Raw genomic sequence first — 17173 nt, 5'->3', positions numbered from 1 at the left:
GTGAAGTACAAGAAGAGGCATGGCAAGCACCATGTTGAACACAAGATCAAGGTAGGTGACAATGTACTGTTATACGTGGGTAAAGAAAGAGAGCAAGGGCAAGCAAAAAAGTAGAAACCTCTGAGGTATGATTCTTTTTTTTTTGGAGCAGATAGGAAAGAATGCTCTGTCTTGATTTGTCACAGTATATGAAGATTTACTTGGTGTTAAACATTGAAAACTTGCATTTGTTTGAGTCCTCCATATTGGATGAGGAGGAAGATGTGTTGAACTTGAAATCTTTGATTGTGGATTTTTTTCCAGGTCTGAATCAGAGTAGGATGTGGTTATCGAAAAAAAGAAAGACAAACTTGTAGAGGGATTTCCCAACTCCCAAGTAAAACAAAATGGTATTTGGCTTACACATTTATTGAGTCCTTGAGCTTTTGGTGACGAAAAGCCTCCTTATTGGTGATTTATTTCCCACCAATTTGGTGATTTGACAAGGTTGAAAGGAAGCTCATTGCTATAAATGCAGCGAGCAATGCTTTGATTTGCCAGCTTCTTGAACTTGTTCTTGTAGGCCTTTTCCACTAGGCATGATCCTCATTGGTTATAGGATGTGATTTTTTCTTTGCTCAGTTATTTACAATGTTAGCGTCCTCATGTTCTTTGATATGTGCCATAATTTGTTTTTTCCAACCTTTTTTATTGGACCTTGGACAAATTCATATTCCTAAGCTTGTCATAGCACATGGGTGAGCTTTCACTCATCTATATGAGAACTTATACTCATTTTCACATTGGTTAAAATGCCAATGAGAACCCCTGCTTCTAGGAAGTTGCTCAATTATGCTTGTATGTTGCTAAAGACATAACGTGTCAGTCAATTTTGAGAGGCCTCTCTAGCGTTGAGCCAACTAAACTATAATTACTAGGCTTTTTGAATGAATAATTGAAAAAAACATAAAACATTACAACTCTATTGTGTTAACTTACAGAAAACGAAAAAAAAGCCCCCAGAAGAGTGAGGTTGTAACCCTTGTAATTTAAAAGGTTTTAAAAAATGTTGAAAACATTTTTAAAAATGAACTTTGTTTGGAAAAATCCATAAGATAAACTTACCTTTGATTGATAAATCTTGTAGGTGCACCGTACAGCTCTTTCACATAGCACTAAATAAACATAATATAATCCTTTTGAAAATATCCAACTACCTTTGAAAATCTAAAAATGGTAGTTGGGAGAAAAATAGTTTTTTGGATCCATCTATATGTGAAATGGGGGTAAGCAAATGAAGTGAAAAGGCATGCATTTAGTGGGTGAAACTAGATTTGTAATGTTTTTTCTTTCTTTTATTGGTTCTATAAAATTAAATAATAACAAGAAGTCAATGGGCCCCTGGTCTGCTGGTGAAGTTGAATGGTTTTGAATGAGCTCGTTGGGGATCACATCTTGCTGAGTGCAAGGCCCAACACAATAAAGGATGAGGCCAGGATTGTGTTAAGTGACTTTGTTGGAATGGATCCCCCTCAGTCCTCGGCTCTCAGTGGAAGAGGTTTCAGCCTAAGGCTTGAATGTATCAAGTAGCTAATTATTCTGTTGGTTTGATATAAAACCTCAAGTAGCTAATGATTCTCTAAAGATTACTCTAAAAACCATTATTGATCTTATTCCATGCAGAAGAAATATGTCACATGTTGAGAATTCCAAACTTTGTTTGTGGAGTTAATTTTTTGCTGTTTATCTATGTAGGAATTTTGAATTAAAGAAATTGATTTTTGACCACTCTGTTTATATGATCTCATCTAAATTTAAATGGATGTCCATGCATTTTAAAAATTGCCAATTCTATAGGACACAGAAAATCTAGAAACTCAACTCAGTGCATCTTATACGAAAATTGACTGGTAATCTGTGCTGTTGTCTTTATTATTATTTTCTTGAATATAAGTAATTGGTGGATTACCAACTACCTTAGTCATATCGTGCAAAACTTTTGTCATGCATTCTCTTTCATCTAAATGAGCGAATTAGTGGAGCTTAAAATAAGCTCCGTTCAATTGTAATCCGATGGTAGGTAGCAATTCAAGAGTCTTGGAAGTGTCTTTCTTATTTCTATCCTATAACTCATTTGATCTTTCTTGAACATCTTTCTTTGGTTCAAATTATCAAAGTCACTCTACTATTTTTTCAGGTTTCAGAGCACAAGGTTCATCCTGAATATCCACATAAGCATCATGCCGAATTTATTTTTGCAACTTGATAGTGTATTTATAATATGAATCAGTAAAAATAGGCAGAGAGGAGATCTATTGTTGACTTGCATTTACAAATTCATATGGATGTCTAATACTTTGATCTTGATTGGCATGGGAGTAGCCATCAGTGCGCCACTACTTGTCTTGCAACGAAGACAACTTTACTGTGAGCTTTCTACAGGAAATATATTAAATGTGGGTTAGGTAGAAATAGTTTTTAAATCCACTCCACATTACAATTTATATTGTCATGTTCCTGAATATCATTCTGGTTTCTTGAGTCGATTGTGATAGGCATGCTTAAAATACTTATCTAGCTGGGTAACTTTTTGAAATGATGAATGTTTCATTCTCACCTTGGGATACACACATTCACAGTCTTTGGCTGCTAGTTACTTTTTTTGTAGCTTTTGTGTTATATACAAAGTATGCCAGTATGTGCTAAACATGGTGATGGTGTGTATGTTTAGAAACGAAAATTTATAACTTATACATACTCTATAATTTATTCTTGCTGAACTAATCTTTTATATTTTTGTTATTCACAGGAAGTTCAAGCCATAAAGGATATGAGAAACAGCATCAGAAAAGTAGTCAAGGGAAAGTTAAGCATCTGTGTCATGTAGTGGTCAATGCTAATTCTTCAGAAGAGGTTAAACTGCATTCAACTAGATTTTTCATAATTAAGAGTCTGAACCATCGTAATTTGGAGATGTCAATTGAGAAGGGCATCTGGGCAACTCAAGTGATGAATGAACCTATTTTAGAGGAAGCTTTCCACGTGAGTAATAGGCTTTTGGAAAATAGTGTTTTTCTATTGATGCCAAATGACATAATTTTGTTCTAACAAGTTTACTGTGGTGGTTTCCTGCAGAAAGCAGAGAGAGTTATCTTAATCTTTAGTGTCAATATGAGTGGATACTTCCAAGGATATGCTCAAATGATGTCTCCAGTTGGTTGTAAGAGAACTAATGTTTGGAGTGAATCTAATAGTGGGTCAAATCCATGGGGACGCACTTTTAAGGTGAAGTGGCTCCGCCTTTATAATTTACCATTTCAGAAGACGGTCCACCTGAAGAACCCGTTGAATGAATACAAACCAGTCAAGATCAGTAGAGACTGTCAGGTGATCTCATTTGATTCAACCCCTGCATCTAAAATTTTATTGAGAAGGACAAGGTTACTGTAATTTTTCATTTGCTTTGGGTGTCTCTTCATTTGTTGGACACAATATGACTATAGCAGGGAGTCATTTAGTTATCTGCCTGTTAATATTATCTTTAACCAGGTGATTTATTTTTGCTCCATTGATCTAATTTCAGGAGCTGACGCAAGAAATTGGGGAAGCACTTTGCAGTCTTATAGATGATGGGAATGAATTAGAGGGAAAACAGAAGTGGTAAGATATTACCCTTTTCTCTTGATTTTGATAGCAGGTTGCCTGTATTACTCACTACTAATGGAATAATTGTTACAGCAGGATAGCTGTTCATGATGGCCCTCCTACAAAAAGACTTCACAGGGACTATGCCAATGCTATGTCAGATGGAAAATGCATGTCAGGGATTCCATCTCAGGTCAATTGGCCATTAACGCCTATGATGTATCCATGTACACAGTATCCACCAGTTATGTCACTTGAGCAATACAATCTTCCTGGAGGCATGGTGTCAAATATTGTTAGCAGCCATTTGGAAGAACCAAAAGATTCCAGATCGAAGTCACCACTTGCACCAGAGAAGAGTACTGATAGGCGCAGAGATAGAGAAAGGTCCTCAGGAGCTGATGGAAAGAAAGAACGATCACGTTCTGGGGGAAATTCAAAGCATGGTGGTGGTAATCTAGCTGAGGAAGATCTGTTACATATGGTATGCTTGTTTTCTTCTTCTTTAATTACATTTGCTTATAGTGTAAGTAAAAATACAATCTGTAGTGAATCTTAACATAAAGTTTTAATAAATATTGTACATGCATTCCTTAGTAATAATTTTGGCCTCATTTATTAGCTATTTTTTCCATTGCATTGAGGTTGGTTACTGGTAATTGTACTTTAGTGGAAATAATTATTAGGACTAACAGTGAACTATAGCTTTACTCAATTTAAAAGTGGAGTTAAATCCAAAGCCCTGCACCCTATACTGGACAGTTAAGTTTTCACAAAGACAGCATTGCACCATATTTAGTGAAATCAAGGTTTTCATTCCTTCAAAATTTTGTGGCTGAATGATCAACAGCATTAGTTTCAGGCTTCATCTCAGCATCTTCATCATTACAGGGTTTGTCGAAGGATGAAACGTGAGAAAACATACTGGGTAGTGTTCATTACATCCCCTGAGTCCTCTGAGTCACTGCCACTGTGAGGGTTTGCTTCATCCTTTTACAAACATCACACTCTTGCACATACCGTAATACATCATCCTTCAAGCCTTTCCATGAATACTTGATTCTCACCTGTTTGTCGGACTTGGAAAACTTCTATGTCTTACAAATGAAGAATCATGGAAAGCTGCAATGTTCTTCCTAAGCTTGGACCTTGGAACTAAGATGATACTCTCTTTATACAAAAATAACACCAAGCCTGACCTGCTACCTATCGTCTTTGTCCTTGGCAACAATAATACCTCTATCAGCTCTATAGTAAAAGTGTCATTATCCTATGCAGCTATCTACTCCCCTCCAATGGATCTCTACTAAAGAAATAGCTGATAACTTGGGTCTTTTGAAAGGTGCATTTACAACTTGATTATTCTTGCATTTGACATGTGCAGTGCCAAAGTCTTAGACTGTAGCTTACTCAGCCACTTTTGCAGCTAGTCATTAAGCTCTCATTGTGATAGAAAGAACCTTAGTCTGTTTTTGATTTGTATGCACCACAAAATGCTTGCAAAACAAATACTGTCTGAATTTGCTAGCGTATGCATTACTGCTAACATCCATTTGCCATAAATGGAAAATTTGTTGTTCAATAGCATTTAAATTGCGATTCTCAAGGTTGTCCTCTTTGCATAAAGATGGCACTGATTAAACCACAAAGGGTAGTGAGAAATCACGTATAGTAGGAATAGATTCAATGCACATTACATTCTTCAGTTGATCAAATAACTCCTAAGTTGCTGCTGACCAATAGAAAACATCGTTTTTGGTCAATTAAGTCAAATGGGATGCAAATTGATAAAAATCCCCAATAAATCTCCTATAATAGCTACATAAGCCAGATAAACTATGTAGCTGTGTCAATGCCCTGGGAGTAGGCCACTCTTGAATAGATTGCACCTTTGTCTGTTCCATCTGTACATTTGAAGCACCAATTATATGCCCAAAATAAATAATAGTTTTTTGCAAATAAAATCTGCTATTGCAAAATGGCTAACAATGTATCCAAATGTGCCAAGTGCTCTTCCCAAGTCTTGTTGTAGATAAGTATATCATCAAAGAAAATTTACACAAACACGAATGATGTCTGAAAATCTCACTCATTGCCAACTAGAAGGTAGCTGGTGCATTAGTGAGCGTAAAGTGTTGTTTATAACTAGGTAAGAGGGTTCGGATTGCCTTAAGGCAACATCCGAACCCACATAGGACTGGGTCCTATCCCATAAGGCAACGTGCCCCCCCACGTAGGACTGGGTCCTATCCTAAAAGGTAAACATGCCCCCCAAGACAGGTCCGGCCCCATATCTCCATGCCACACCAAAATAAGTACCACGCAACAAATCAAATTGGTGCCAAAAATGATTAAGGCCGACTTGGAGTATATGGGTTAAAAGCTCATATAAATAAAGTTAAAATGCAAACTCAATCCACCAACTTCATCTCTCATGCAATCAGCGAAATAGCTCTGCAATTGAAGGTGTGAAATATAGGAGAGGATTGGGCAGAAATATAGGAGAAGATTGGGCGAACCTGTTCAAGAAGATAGAAGGCATTTGGTATTCCTTGATGAAGACTCGGTGTATTTAGAAGGACAAATCTGGTATGATAAAAGGGATCAGATCTGAAGAGTCAAGCTAAGTTTTGTATTTGTACAATTAAGAGAGAATATATAATCTGACCTGTGGGTCTTTAATGCTGGGTTTTTCCTCCTTGGAGGTTTTCCCAGGGTATTTGCGTTTGTCTCTTGTTTACTTGTTTCATTTCTGAGTTTACTGAATTATGGTTTAATAAAATATTACAAATCTGATTAACAAACCAAGGGCATAATTAAAAGACATAAACCTGATTACTGATCTAGGGCACAAAATTAACATAAAGGACATCACTATGAATTCAAAGTACCGAGATTGACCAAAAAGTAGTCTTATGAGTATCTTTAGGTTTAACCTGAATCTGATGGTTTCTAGAAAGCAGATCAATCTTTGTGAAGTAAACTGCACCATGTAATTCATCTATCATTTCATCAATGTGGGGTATTGGATATTCTTTCTTAATGGTTTTCTTGTTCAAGGTTTGGTAATCAATGCACATTCTCATGGTCTTGTCTTTCTTCTTTGTCAACACCATTGAAGAAGCAAATGGGCTTGTGCCAGGTCTAATGTGCCCTAAATTTAGTAACTCCTATATAGTACACTTTGTGTCATCCTTGGCACAAGGATTATGATAGGGGATTGTAATGATGGGTCTAGTCCCTAGCTCCAATTCAATAGTATTTTGGAAACCTGTCTAGTGGAAGACTCGGAGGCATCTCTCCAAACATTGGTGCATATCCAAAAGAATTTGAATATTTGGATGATACTCATAAATTACAAATCATAAATTTCTTTGATGACTAAATTACAAATCTTAAAGTTCAAACTTGATGCATCCCTGCAGAACTATAATCGTGGAATGAACATTTTAATACAAGAGAAAAGTATTTATTGATAGTGTGGTTGCAAACTGTCTCTGAACTAGCATGCAAAGACACCTCAACAGTTCAAAGCTTCTAGAGGAAAAAATTAGGTTTTGGATGTTTGAGTACTTGCAGAGTTGAGATGCAGGTCTAGATGGAGCAGCTCCCTATTTATTTGGGAATTGGTTTATCAATGCTTCTGGTAGGTGTGCCTTGGAAAGGTTGTCCCTGGTGAACAACCTTTCTACAAGTTAATGAACAACAGTATAACAGCAGTAATATAATATGACAATGCCAATTTGATGTTGGATGATGTCTATAGAAGCTTGTAGGCCAACCACATTGCAAAAAGAAATTGTTTGTTTGTACTTCTCACAAATATCATGCTGTACCAAACTGACAATAATAATTATTAGCTCGAATACCATATCAAGAATTTTGTAGTTTGAATTGTTTTTAAACAATTTTGGGATGTTTTTTGCGTTCTGTCAGTTGTGGGGGAACGGCTAGGGGATGTGCCCTAATTTCATTGTACCTAAAATGATTGAAGGACCTTGGAGGCTACATTTTTTATCATTTGTTTGAAGTAAGAGGAATGAGCCACATGAAATGGGATGGCATGGGCATAATCCTATTTGGTAATGGATGACTATCACATCTTGTGCCTGCACATTGAACATATTTGCAACTGTCTCTGACCTCTCACTACCACTAATCTTCCTCTTTCCTTTTGTGGCAGTATCACTACTACCAGTACCAACCATGGATGCCATAGGTATGGATGATTGTCTAGAAGAATATATTGGCATTGTCACACTTTTAGAGCTCATTTCAGCCTCCATATGCAATCTATGAGCCTCTACCTTCTCATCCACCATTATGTTTGGACAAACCTTAAGTCCACTGTCTGTAATTCTCTCTAAAATCTTTGCAAACCTGACAAGTTGGAGGAGAGCTTTTTTTTGAGTTAAAAGGCAGGAGAAGGGCACTCAAATGAATTTGGTGGTTTTTCTCCTTCACCTCCAACACTTCCACACTTCTGATGACGTTGAAACTCTTATATTTAGTTCATTTTCTTCCACTTCATAGTCACTAATCAGTTTTTCACTGATGCTCATGTTTTGTGAGATATAATGCAAGTTTTAAACTGAAATGAAAAAAAAATGAAAAAAAATCAGACATTCCTACTTTAAAGATTAAACTTTGATTTTTTTTGGAAAAGTAAATAAAATGATAGAATGACTTACCTCTTTCAATATTTTGTTAGCTCACTACCAATGATGCCCTAGATTCAACTTTTTGTACAGGTGCTCTTGTTTTCTCTTTTAGCTGGAATGTTTTTTGAAGTTGCATGAACACGGATATAGATATTGATACAGTATTGGATACAGATATGGCCATTTGTGAAGACCCCCAATATGGATACAATTGGATATGACATTCACAAAAAACACATGCACATATATTTGGCACAATTTTCTAAGTTATCAGAGGAGAATTTCATTACTTCAAAAGCAATATAGATATGTAATTGCTACATAAATAATTATAAGCTGATTTAACAATTTACAATATGCCAAAAATAGTGGAGTTGCATTGGAAGATAACCCAAGAAAATGGGTTGCTGAAATAGAAAAACATCTCATTTGGTGTAGGTATTGTTTATACCAAAAAAATTGCGTGATTGAAGTTTCTTTTAATTCAAGTTTAGGAAGATTTACGTAAAATTAAAAAAAATCAAATTGCATAGTATTTGGAACAGTTGAAAAATCATAGGTTTTTTGGGAATACATGTAGAGGTGTATTTGGCTACTTTAATATTTTTGAACAAACAAAAAATGAAGTTGCAAGTGAAATGAGATTGTTTTTCCTCATTTAGGGCGAGCTAGGGTGTGGGGGCACACCAACAAGCAACAATAAAATAATGTTGTTTTGAAGTGCTGGGTGTGTTTTTTTTAATGTTGCTTTTTATTGCTATCCCCTTTAGTTTTTGAGATGCCACCAATTTTCCAAGATGTCACCTGTTGTCTTTTTAAAAATTGGGAACATCCCCTAGGTGTCCCCCGGTCCACGCAATGTTCTGGAAATGGGGACGTCCCAAAAAATGTTGGGGACAAATCCTTGAGTTTCCCTGGAATGAACAGATTTTTGTAGGTTTTGGGTTCAGGTTTGCGGTATGTGTAGGCTGTCCTTTTTTTAATCCAGATTTGATACATTGTGGGTACAACCATATAACAAAAATAAAATTAAAAAATAACAATAATTTTCACCGAATATATAAAATCAACCACAAAGACAACTAATAAATTAATATTGATAATTCTGTGTCAAATGTTAATAAATGAAATTGGTTTATATTTATGCATACGTTCAAAATAAAGCTGTATTCAGTGGTCAAACTACATCAACATGGCAATTGTGTGTGGAAATTAAATAAATTAAAAAATCTCTCATCAATGGCATCAACATCATCAATTGGTTCATAAGAATCACAAGCAGTGCCATTTCCACTCCCACTAGCTACACTGTGGATGTCCTGCCTAAGTCACCAGGTTCGAATTCGAATTCGAGTTCGGCAACTATACAATTCGGATGAAATTCGGCAAGAGTAAAAATTCGAAAAAAAAATTTGACATTAAATTCGCCTTATATAATTTTATTTTTTAAATATAATATATTCACAAAATTATAATTTATAAATACTAAAGTTTAAAATAATAATATTATTATTAAATATTATCAAATATTAATATTAAAAAATAAAAATAAACAAATAAATAAAATAATATTAAGTTTAAATATATTAAATGTTAATGTAAATAAAATAATATTAATCTTTTAAATAATTATTAAAATATAAAAAATGTGTTAAAAAATTTAAACTATAGAAAAGGAAACTGCATATAAGAAACTTAATATCTCCGGATGAAGTCGCGACAGGAGAGGGCAAACGAATGAAACCTAAGCCAAGATCGAAGGGAACGAATGGAAGACGGGTGAGCATCGCAACTTCAAGCAGATTCCTCTCACCCACCCACTGTTTTTCTGTGATCCTGAGCAGACTTACATTCGATGATGTGCAAATGCTATGTGATCTTGTCGTGGTGTAGCTTATCACGTAAATCATCTCCTCTCACCAATTGTTTCTCTGTTATCGTGCCTTGAAGAAATATGGTGTGCCCTAGCTGCGAGTTGGAGGAATTTTGTTCTTAAAAAACCTAATAAAATGTGTTCCGTACGAATTTAACCGCGAATTTAAACGAACTTCATATATTTTTTAAATGTTCGCCGAATTTCGAACTTCAACCATGAAATTCGGCGAACCCGGTGACTTAGGTTGTAGCCTTGTGCATCTTGTTATCGATTAAGATCAAGAAAAGTTGTGATCAGATCCTTCTTGTTGCAAGCTCTCTGATCTTCCTAGCAGCTATCTAAGTCTAACACTTGTAGAGGCGTATGACCATGTTTGGACACCAATCAAGGTTGCAGCCCTGACCAATAAGTAGAAATAGATGTTTTGATAATTAAGGAATAAACTGCAAGGAATACCTTCAGTTTTCTTGTGTTTTATTTGTAGCCACACACATGAATTGTACAATTATGGTCCTTACTCCATTACTCTTAGCATTTAAAAAAGATGAATTGGAGCTCGAATGGTAATCCTCTCGTATGCACATGAAACACACTTGATCATATTTTTGTATTTTTCATGGAAATTTAGCTCTTTGATACTTATGGGGACTCTTTAAATTTCATGCTGGCCAACCTTTAAATTCTAAATTTAAGTATCTTTCCTATCCAATAGGTCTTTTACGTAAGTTTTGATGTTACCTTCTTTAGTAGACTGACTTAAATTATTATCCCAAACATTTCTTTACTGTATTATGAGGCCATACACGACTCCCATTCGGTGCACGTAGACTTTCAGGCTTGCATACTTATCCATGTGTGGGTATCCTCCCAGAAAGGTGGAGGTAGCATCCCAACCAAATGACTGACAATAAAAACATAAAGAAAGGTAAAATAATGAAAACAAAATAAAAAAGCAAACACAACTTACTAATTTAAAGAGCTACGTGGCAGAGCTAGTTGAAGTGGTATTACTGCTAGCCCTACTAGCTCTACTGCATCTGGTTCTAGTAAATTTATTTGCTAATTTGAATGCTTTTTATGGAGTTGAATATGATGATTTGTTTACGTAGTTATTGAGTTTGATTATGATCATTGATTATTTTCCTATTTAAACAGAAGTCTATTTTTAACTGATAATAATAATATAAATCAATGTGATAGTAGGTATATCATATGTAATGACTAATTTGATATTTGAATTATCAATTGGCATTACTATTTTTTCATTTTGTTTGTCTATCTTATGCATATGATATGATAATTATGGTAAATTTTATTTATATTTTATTATTATTTTTGAATGGGCATATCCAAGCCTTGCTGAACCTAGAATCCTAAAAAGTTATGTGGTCCTGTTCTGCACTGTATGTGTACCAGTACCAGTACTAGTACTCTGGTAAATTTGTTTTTATGATTAACAGTAGGCCCATTGACTTATTTCTATATGCAATGCTATCATGATGGGCTTTTATCATATGTCTAGTACCTAGATATATAATGCAAGAGATATAGTGTTCCATTTGGATTTTTGGAGTCTTCACATCGGAACTGTCAATTGAAATGTGAGTGTGCCTAAACTTCTGATTTACTTCCTTTTGTTTTTCTTATCGTGTTCTTTTTAGTACCTTATATAGTGCTTCCAATATCTCTAGCTTAAAGTCATTGAAGGGTTTCGTAATGCTTTAATTTTTGACAACCCAATCTATTGTTTATATGCTAATCCTGAACCAAGCACTAAATTTAGATATTAAAAATATAAGTGAATTGAATTTTCTAACTCAATTTGAAGGAAAATGAAAATTATACAATCCTTCCATTCCTTGTGATTATATTGTCTGTCTCACTGTGATTGGGATAGCCAATGTGTTCTCCTGAACAAGCAACACCACTTTGGATAGTCCAAGTTGTGCTGGTTGAGGAAATTTCAATCCTCTTGGTGTTTCTCAAGAAGTTAAGAACATCCATTGATTTCCAAAATAGCAAATCCTGGCATCGAGTTTCTGCTTAGACTGAATCAAAAAATATAAACATTTACTGGACTGAATGCTTACTCTTACGCTAGCTGGAAATTTCAGAGTGTAGTTGGCTATGATCTGTAGGGCTGAGAGAAAATCATGGAACTTAATGAAGATGTGGAAAATTATATGAAAGTACATGACTATAAGAATTTGGAGGTTTGAAAGGGATATTTTGGGTGAGAGTAACAAGTGAAGTACAAACATATCATTTTGGCGGATGAAATGACTTATCAAATTGAAGTTGTGAAGGGAAAACAGTGACATGGAGATTGTTACTGGATCATAAGGTAAGGCAGAATTTTGTGGACATTCTGAGAATAGTCAGATAAAGAACACATAGCAGTCCATAGAGAATGGCGGTGGCAAATATCTTTACATTAATTTGGATTGAGACAGATCTGAATTAGTCAATTGTAGAGAGAGCAGAAAGTACAACACCAGGAACAATTCAGAATTGAAATAACAGACTTTAATGTATTACAAATGCCTGGCTTAAGATGTGCAGTGCTTTATCATGATATGCATACCTCCTCAACTCTAATCATAGACATATTTTGTGCCATGTCATTCTAGTAGTATTCACATCAGGTTCTTGCTTTTACTTTTGTAAATGCAACTTCATTTTTAATATTTATTCAATAATGTTGAATTTTGTATAAAAGAAAGCAATTAGTCAGTTATGAGTAGGTTGTTTGTTTGTTTGTTGATATGCCTACTTCCTCTGAGAATCACATATACACAATAGATGTGAGTCCAAATAATTTGATTTCCTTTCTTGCACTGTCGTTTCCCCAAAGTTTTTAATGGACATGTGCCCAAGTTCGATGGAATATGTGATGAATCGCTGTTCACAATTTGAACAGTAATTTATTATGAATTCTACAAAGCTATAGATTTATTGCCCAAAATTCTTGTATTTTGCTCTCTCAAATATTTCTTGTTTATGAATAGGGATTTTGAATATTAGAAAACTAATTGTACACTTCATTTGGCTTACCATTCATTCATGCTTTCTTTCGTTCAGACATATGAAGAATACCTTCAAGTCCATGGGAAAATGATCGAGTTTGGTGGCTGCCAGCAGGTCTGAAATATTAGACTTATCTGATTAACCACAATTTTTGCATTCTTCATTGTTGACTGTATGACTTATTTTCTGCAGACTCCTGGAGGATGGATGGCTAATGGTGCAGAGGTTAACTTCCCAGCTGATCAGTAAGTATTGTTGTGGTTTATTGGTGAGGGAAAATGGTTAAATTAAACTATATCACTAAAAAAAAATTGATCATGTTATGTCTTTTTCCATCTGCAGATATGCAAACTACTTGGCAAATTGGTACCGCAATCAAAATCCTATGATGACAAGCAATGCATACTATGGTGCTCAACAAATAATAAACACTTATCCTACACTCCGACATCCTTAGAATGTGAGGTTCAGTTGTCGATGATTGGGTTTCTTCTTTTTGCAGAAGTTAACAGAGATGAATGTTTTTTTTTGTGGAAGGCTGCAACTTTTTTGCTTTTCACACATAAATATGTTGTAATCTGCTATATCTTAGCATGGATGCCTTTCATAGGCATATATATTATAATTTTCTATCATGTACATTGAAAATTAATTTTGGGACAGATTTTGCTTTGACTTGTTGGTTATGGCTGATGCTCTCCACTAATTTTCTTAGCGTACTTTTAGCCGAAGTTGTAAAATATCATTTTTTTGTAATCCCATGTTAAAGGGATTCTGAACTAACTCCATTTTTTTGAGGAATTGGTATATAGAGGAACACAAATTATTAGTCTGTGCTTTAAGTAGCACAATCTCCCTGGGATTTTCAATTGTACGTATGCTTCTCAGGCTGCAAATGTATTATATAGTAAATGTATATATCTTTTTATTATGACAAAGAAACTCATTGGTTCCCTGAAAAGGGGAAGCAAATCCCATGACACCTGAAGTAAAATAGGTGTCATCATTATTTATGGTAGTTTATAGTTGAATAATTAGTTATTTGTTTGTACAATGCATGATAAGATCATCATATTGGTGTAATGCTTCACAATTATTCTGGTTTGCATTCTACCCACATTTTCTAGTTTGGTTTGTTCAGACCTCCCCATTTCTTATGTAGATTTAAAAAATATAAATTATATTGTGGCTGTTTTGTGAATAAAGTATTATGACAATAACCTTCTAGATGTGGAGATAGCACTGATTTTTTTTATTTTAGATTTTATGAGGTTCTATTAATGGAGCCCCTCCCATACACTACCATCACTAGAACATACTATATCAAACGAACTGCATGGATATCCTTTTACAGGGCGAGTACGACAAAAGCATACAACTAAGCAACTAAGCTGCCCACAACCATACAATACGAAACTACAAAGTGACGTATACATTACCAGCCAAAAAGAAAAACCACCACAGCCCATACAAAACACCCTAAGGGCATTTGAGAATTTGACCAATGCGCCATCCCCAAAGCAGGATGAGTTGTCAACCAGTGATTTTAAGCCCTTCTAAAAATGCCATTATCCAACATTTGACTGGGTCTATAGATGGAAATATTGGACTCACTGCCATATCCAACCCATTGAATTTAAAGCATTGAATCAATGCCATGTGGCATACAACTCAAACTAAATGATTATTCTCCAAGAGAGTCTTAGTGAAGCTGCTAGTCAACTTCATAAGACCTTTATGTTGAAAGACAAACACACGATTTATCACCAACCTATGAGCCAAACAAAACTTTTTGCATGTCCACCATTAGTTCTCAAACCATAGCATCCATATGTTCTAATGCCTGCATCTGGCTTGACTGCCGACTCTTTCCCCATAACCTCAGTGATCAAGGAACTAGCCCAAAAACCCACATTAATATTCTCTTGCATGGACCTATGACTAGGTTTGCACTAAAAGAAACTTTCATGTACTACATCGATCCATCACCACCACCATTAAACTTTCTTAAAAACATCCATTATATAACCTCATGACTGTACCTTGCCATTGGCTTCGGTATCATTGGGCAAAGTCCATTTTTGGGCCTTATGGCATTGAAGATAATAGCGAGGTCCATTCTAGGGCCTAATCCATTATCCTCAATCCCATTTTCTTCCTCGAACACTGCCCCAAGCTTCATATTAGGACATATTTCCTTATTCATTGCATTTATAACGATATGTGAATCACTATCCATCTAAATAGAGCAATACCCTTTGAATAAATTTGCATGGAGACCTACAAGGAGGGCCTTCATCTCTACTACATTATTTGATTTTGTGCCTAGGAGTTTAGGATCACCAAGCAATTTTGTTTTAGTATTTTGGAATCTCTGATTAAAAAACCTGCACTTGCAACACCTGAGTTTCCTTTTGAAGCAACATCAAAGTTTAACCCCAATTTTCAATGTTAACCATTTATATCTACAACCGTTATTCTTATTCACTATTAGCCTATGGATAGGAATGGTAATAGCTCTTGATTTATTGTTTGTTTAGTGCTTGTGCAAATTAAGGAGTCTTATATCATGCTATAGTCATGGCATAGCTCACATGGTGAGACTGCATTGAAATTGAGGAAAAAGGATGTTGATGGTTTGGTTTTGTGTGGTGATGATATTTGAAAGGGCTTATTGTAACTTCACCAGTTGTTAGCTAGTAGACACCACAATATCTTTGTATCTTGATATTTACTTGATCGGATTTCATTTTTGTTTCAACAGTTGAATGGCTTTCTAATTTTGTTTTTCCAAATTAAATGTGCTAGGTACAATTTTGCATGGTACTAGTATATTGTAGAACTTTAAAAGTTATTGGTAACCTTGATTAAATATTTCGAATGCTTCACATAGATTGATTAGGATGCCTTTGCATTTACTATTCTAAATATCATTTGTTAAACATTAAAATTGTTAATGGGGGCTTAGAGATAATCTAGAATCTGATAAGATACGAGAGACATTGAGTTCTTTGTTTTTAATAGTTGTCATAACCTTGGAAAGATTGCACTGTTTAACTCAGAAAACCTAAAGAGATAAATTATTGATTAATACATAATTTGCCATTTCAGGCTATATCCAGACAGCACATAGTTATTTTGGGATAGATGAAAAGAAAGCATGAAATATTATTGCTTGGCACATTCCTAGTGCTGCTTGCCCATTCGACCTTGGATATCGCATCATCGTAGACTGATAAAAAATGTGGAGGTAAAATTGAGGCCATTGGAACTTTATGAATAAAAAGCTTTATGCCCAAAAATTTCAATTGTTTTTAATTTTAATGGATATGATACTTTCTAGAGTTATGGTGGCCTAAATCTGGTTTCATTGTGAAGATTGCTATAGCTTTTGCTTATGTGGTTTTTAGTTGCTAACATATGACAACCTTTTGCAAAGCATGTAAAAGTTGTATCATTTTAATGTGTCCAAACTATGTGAGTGAGTGACCGGAGCTTGTACTATTAACCCATTGAAAAGGATGATCATGTCTGAAATTAAAATACAAGAATGAGCTTTATTTACTAACTAGTGAAGAGTTTGCGTGTTATAGGTGCATGAAAGTGGACATGATGGTATTCAAAGTAGAGCAAAGCAACAAATGATTTCTTTCGAAGCTTAGTAATTGCAGCTACACAATAGTTTAGTCAATAATTCTAGTTAGTAAATGTCATGGAATTGCATTGTAACTTATTGAAAAAGTTTATATTATTATCCTTCGAGTAAGGATGAACAAGCATATGCATGTTCGGTTTCCTTCTGAATTCTATTATAAATTTTTTGAAGTTTTACGAAATCTTACTTTGAGTGGAAGTCTAAAAAATAATTGGAGGTTTTTCAAGTTCATCTGTGTTGTAAGATTTTCAATAAACATTTCCTCGTAGGAAATCCATGTTGGATGCTTAAGATGTGCATAAATAGTGTTTGTAAGATTTTCAATAAACA

The 17173-nt window shown here is 34.8% G+C and overlaps 1 protein-coding gene across 4 annotated transcripts in view; it reads left to right on the top strand.

Moving 5' to 3' along the window:
* The window catches only part of LOC131049032 (uncharacterized), a 51232-nt gene extending 37212 nt beyond the window's left edge, over positions 1-14020 (top strand). For 2 of the 4 annotated variants that reach the window (XM_057983035.2, XM_057983033.2), the window contains 7 exons: positions 2789-3021; positions 3115-3366; positions 3563-3639; positions 3718-4108; positions 13243-13302; positions 13381-13433; positions 13531-14020. In XM_057983035.2, the coding sequence (XP_057839018.2) occupies positions 2789-3021; positions 3115-3366; positions 3563-3639; positions 3718-4108; positions 13243-13302; positions 13381-13433; positions 13531-13645 (1181 nt within the window). In that variant the 3' untranslated portion in view covers positions 13646-14020. The remainder of the gene's footprint in view (positions 1-2788; positions 3022-3114; positions 3367-3562; positions 3640-3717; positions 4109-13242; positions 13303-13380; positions 13434-13530) is intronic. The other 2 variants (XM_057983034.2, XM_057983036.2) reach the window with 2 other exon arrangements.
* The last annotated feature ends 3153 nt before the right edge of the window (positions 14021-17173 follow it).

This window comes from Cryptomeria japonica, chromosome 11 (genome assembly GCF_030272615.1).
Source record: "Cryptomeria japonica chromosome 11, Sugi_1.0, whole genome shotgun sequence".
In the NCBI taxonomy this organism is placed as follows: domain Eukaryota; kingdom Viridiplantae; phylum Streptophyta; class Pinopsida; order Cupressales; family Cupressaceae; genus Cryptomeria; species Cryptomeria japonica.
This window is presented reverse-complemented; position numbering and strand designations above follow the sequence as displayed.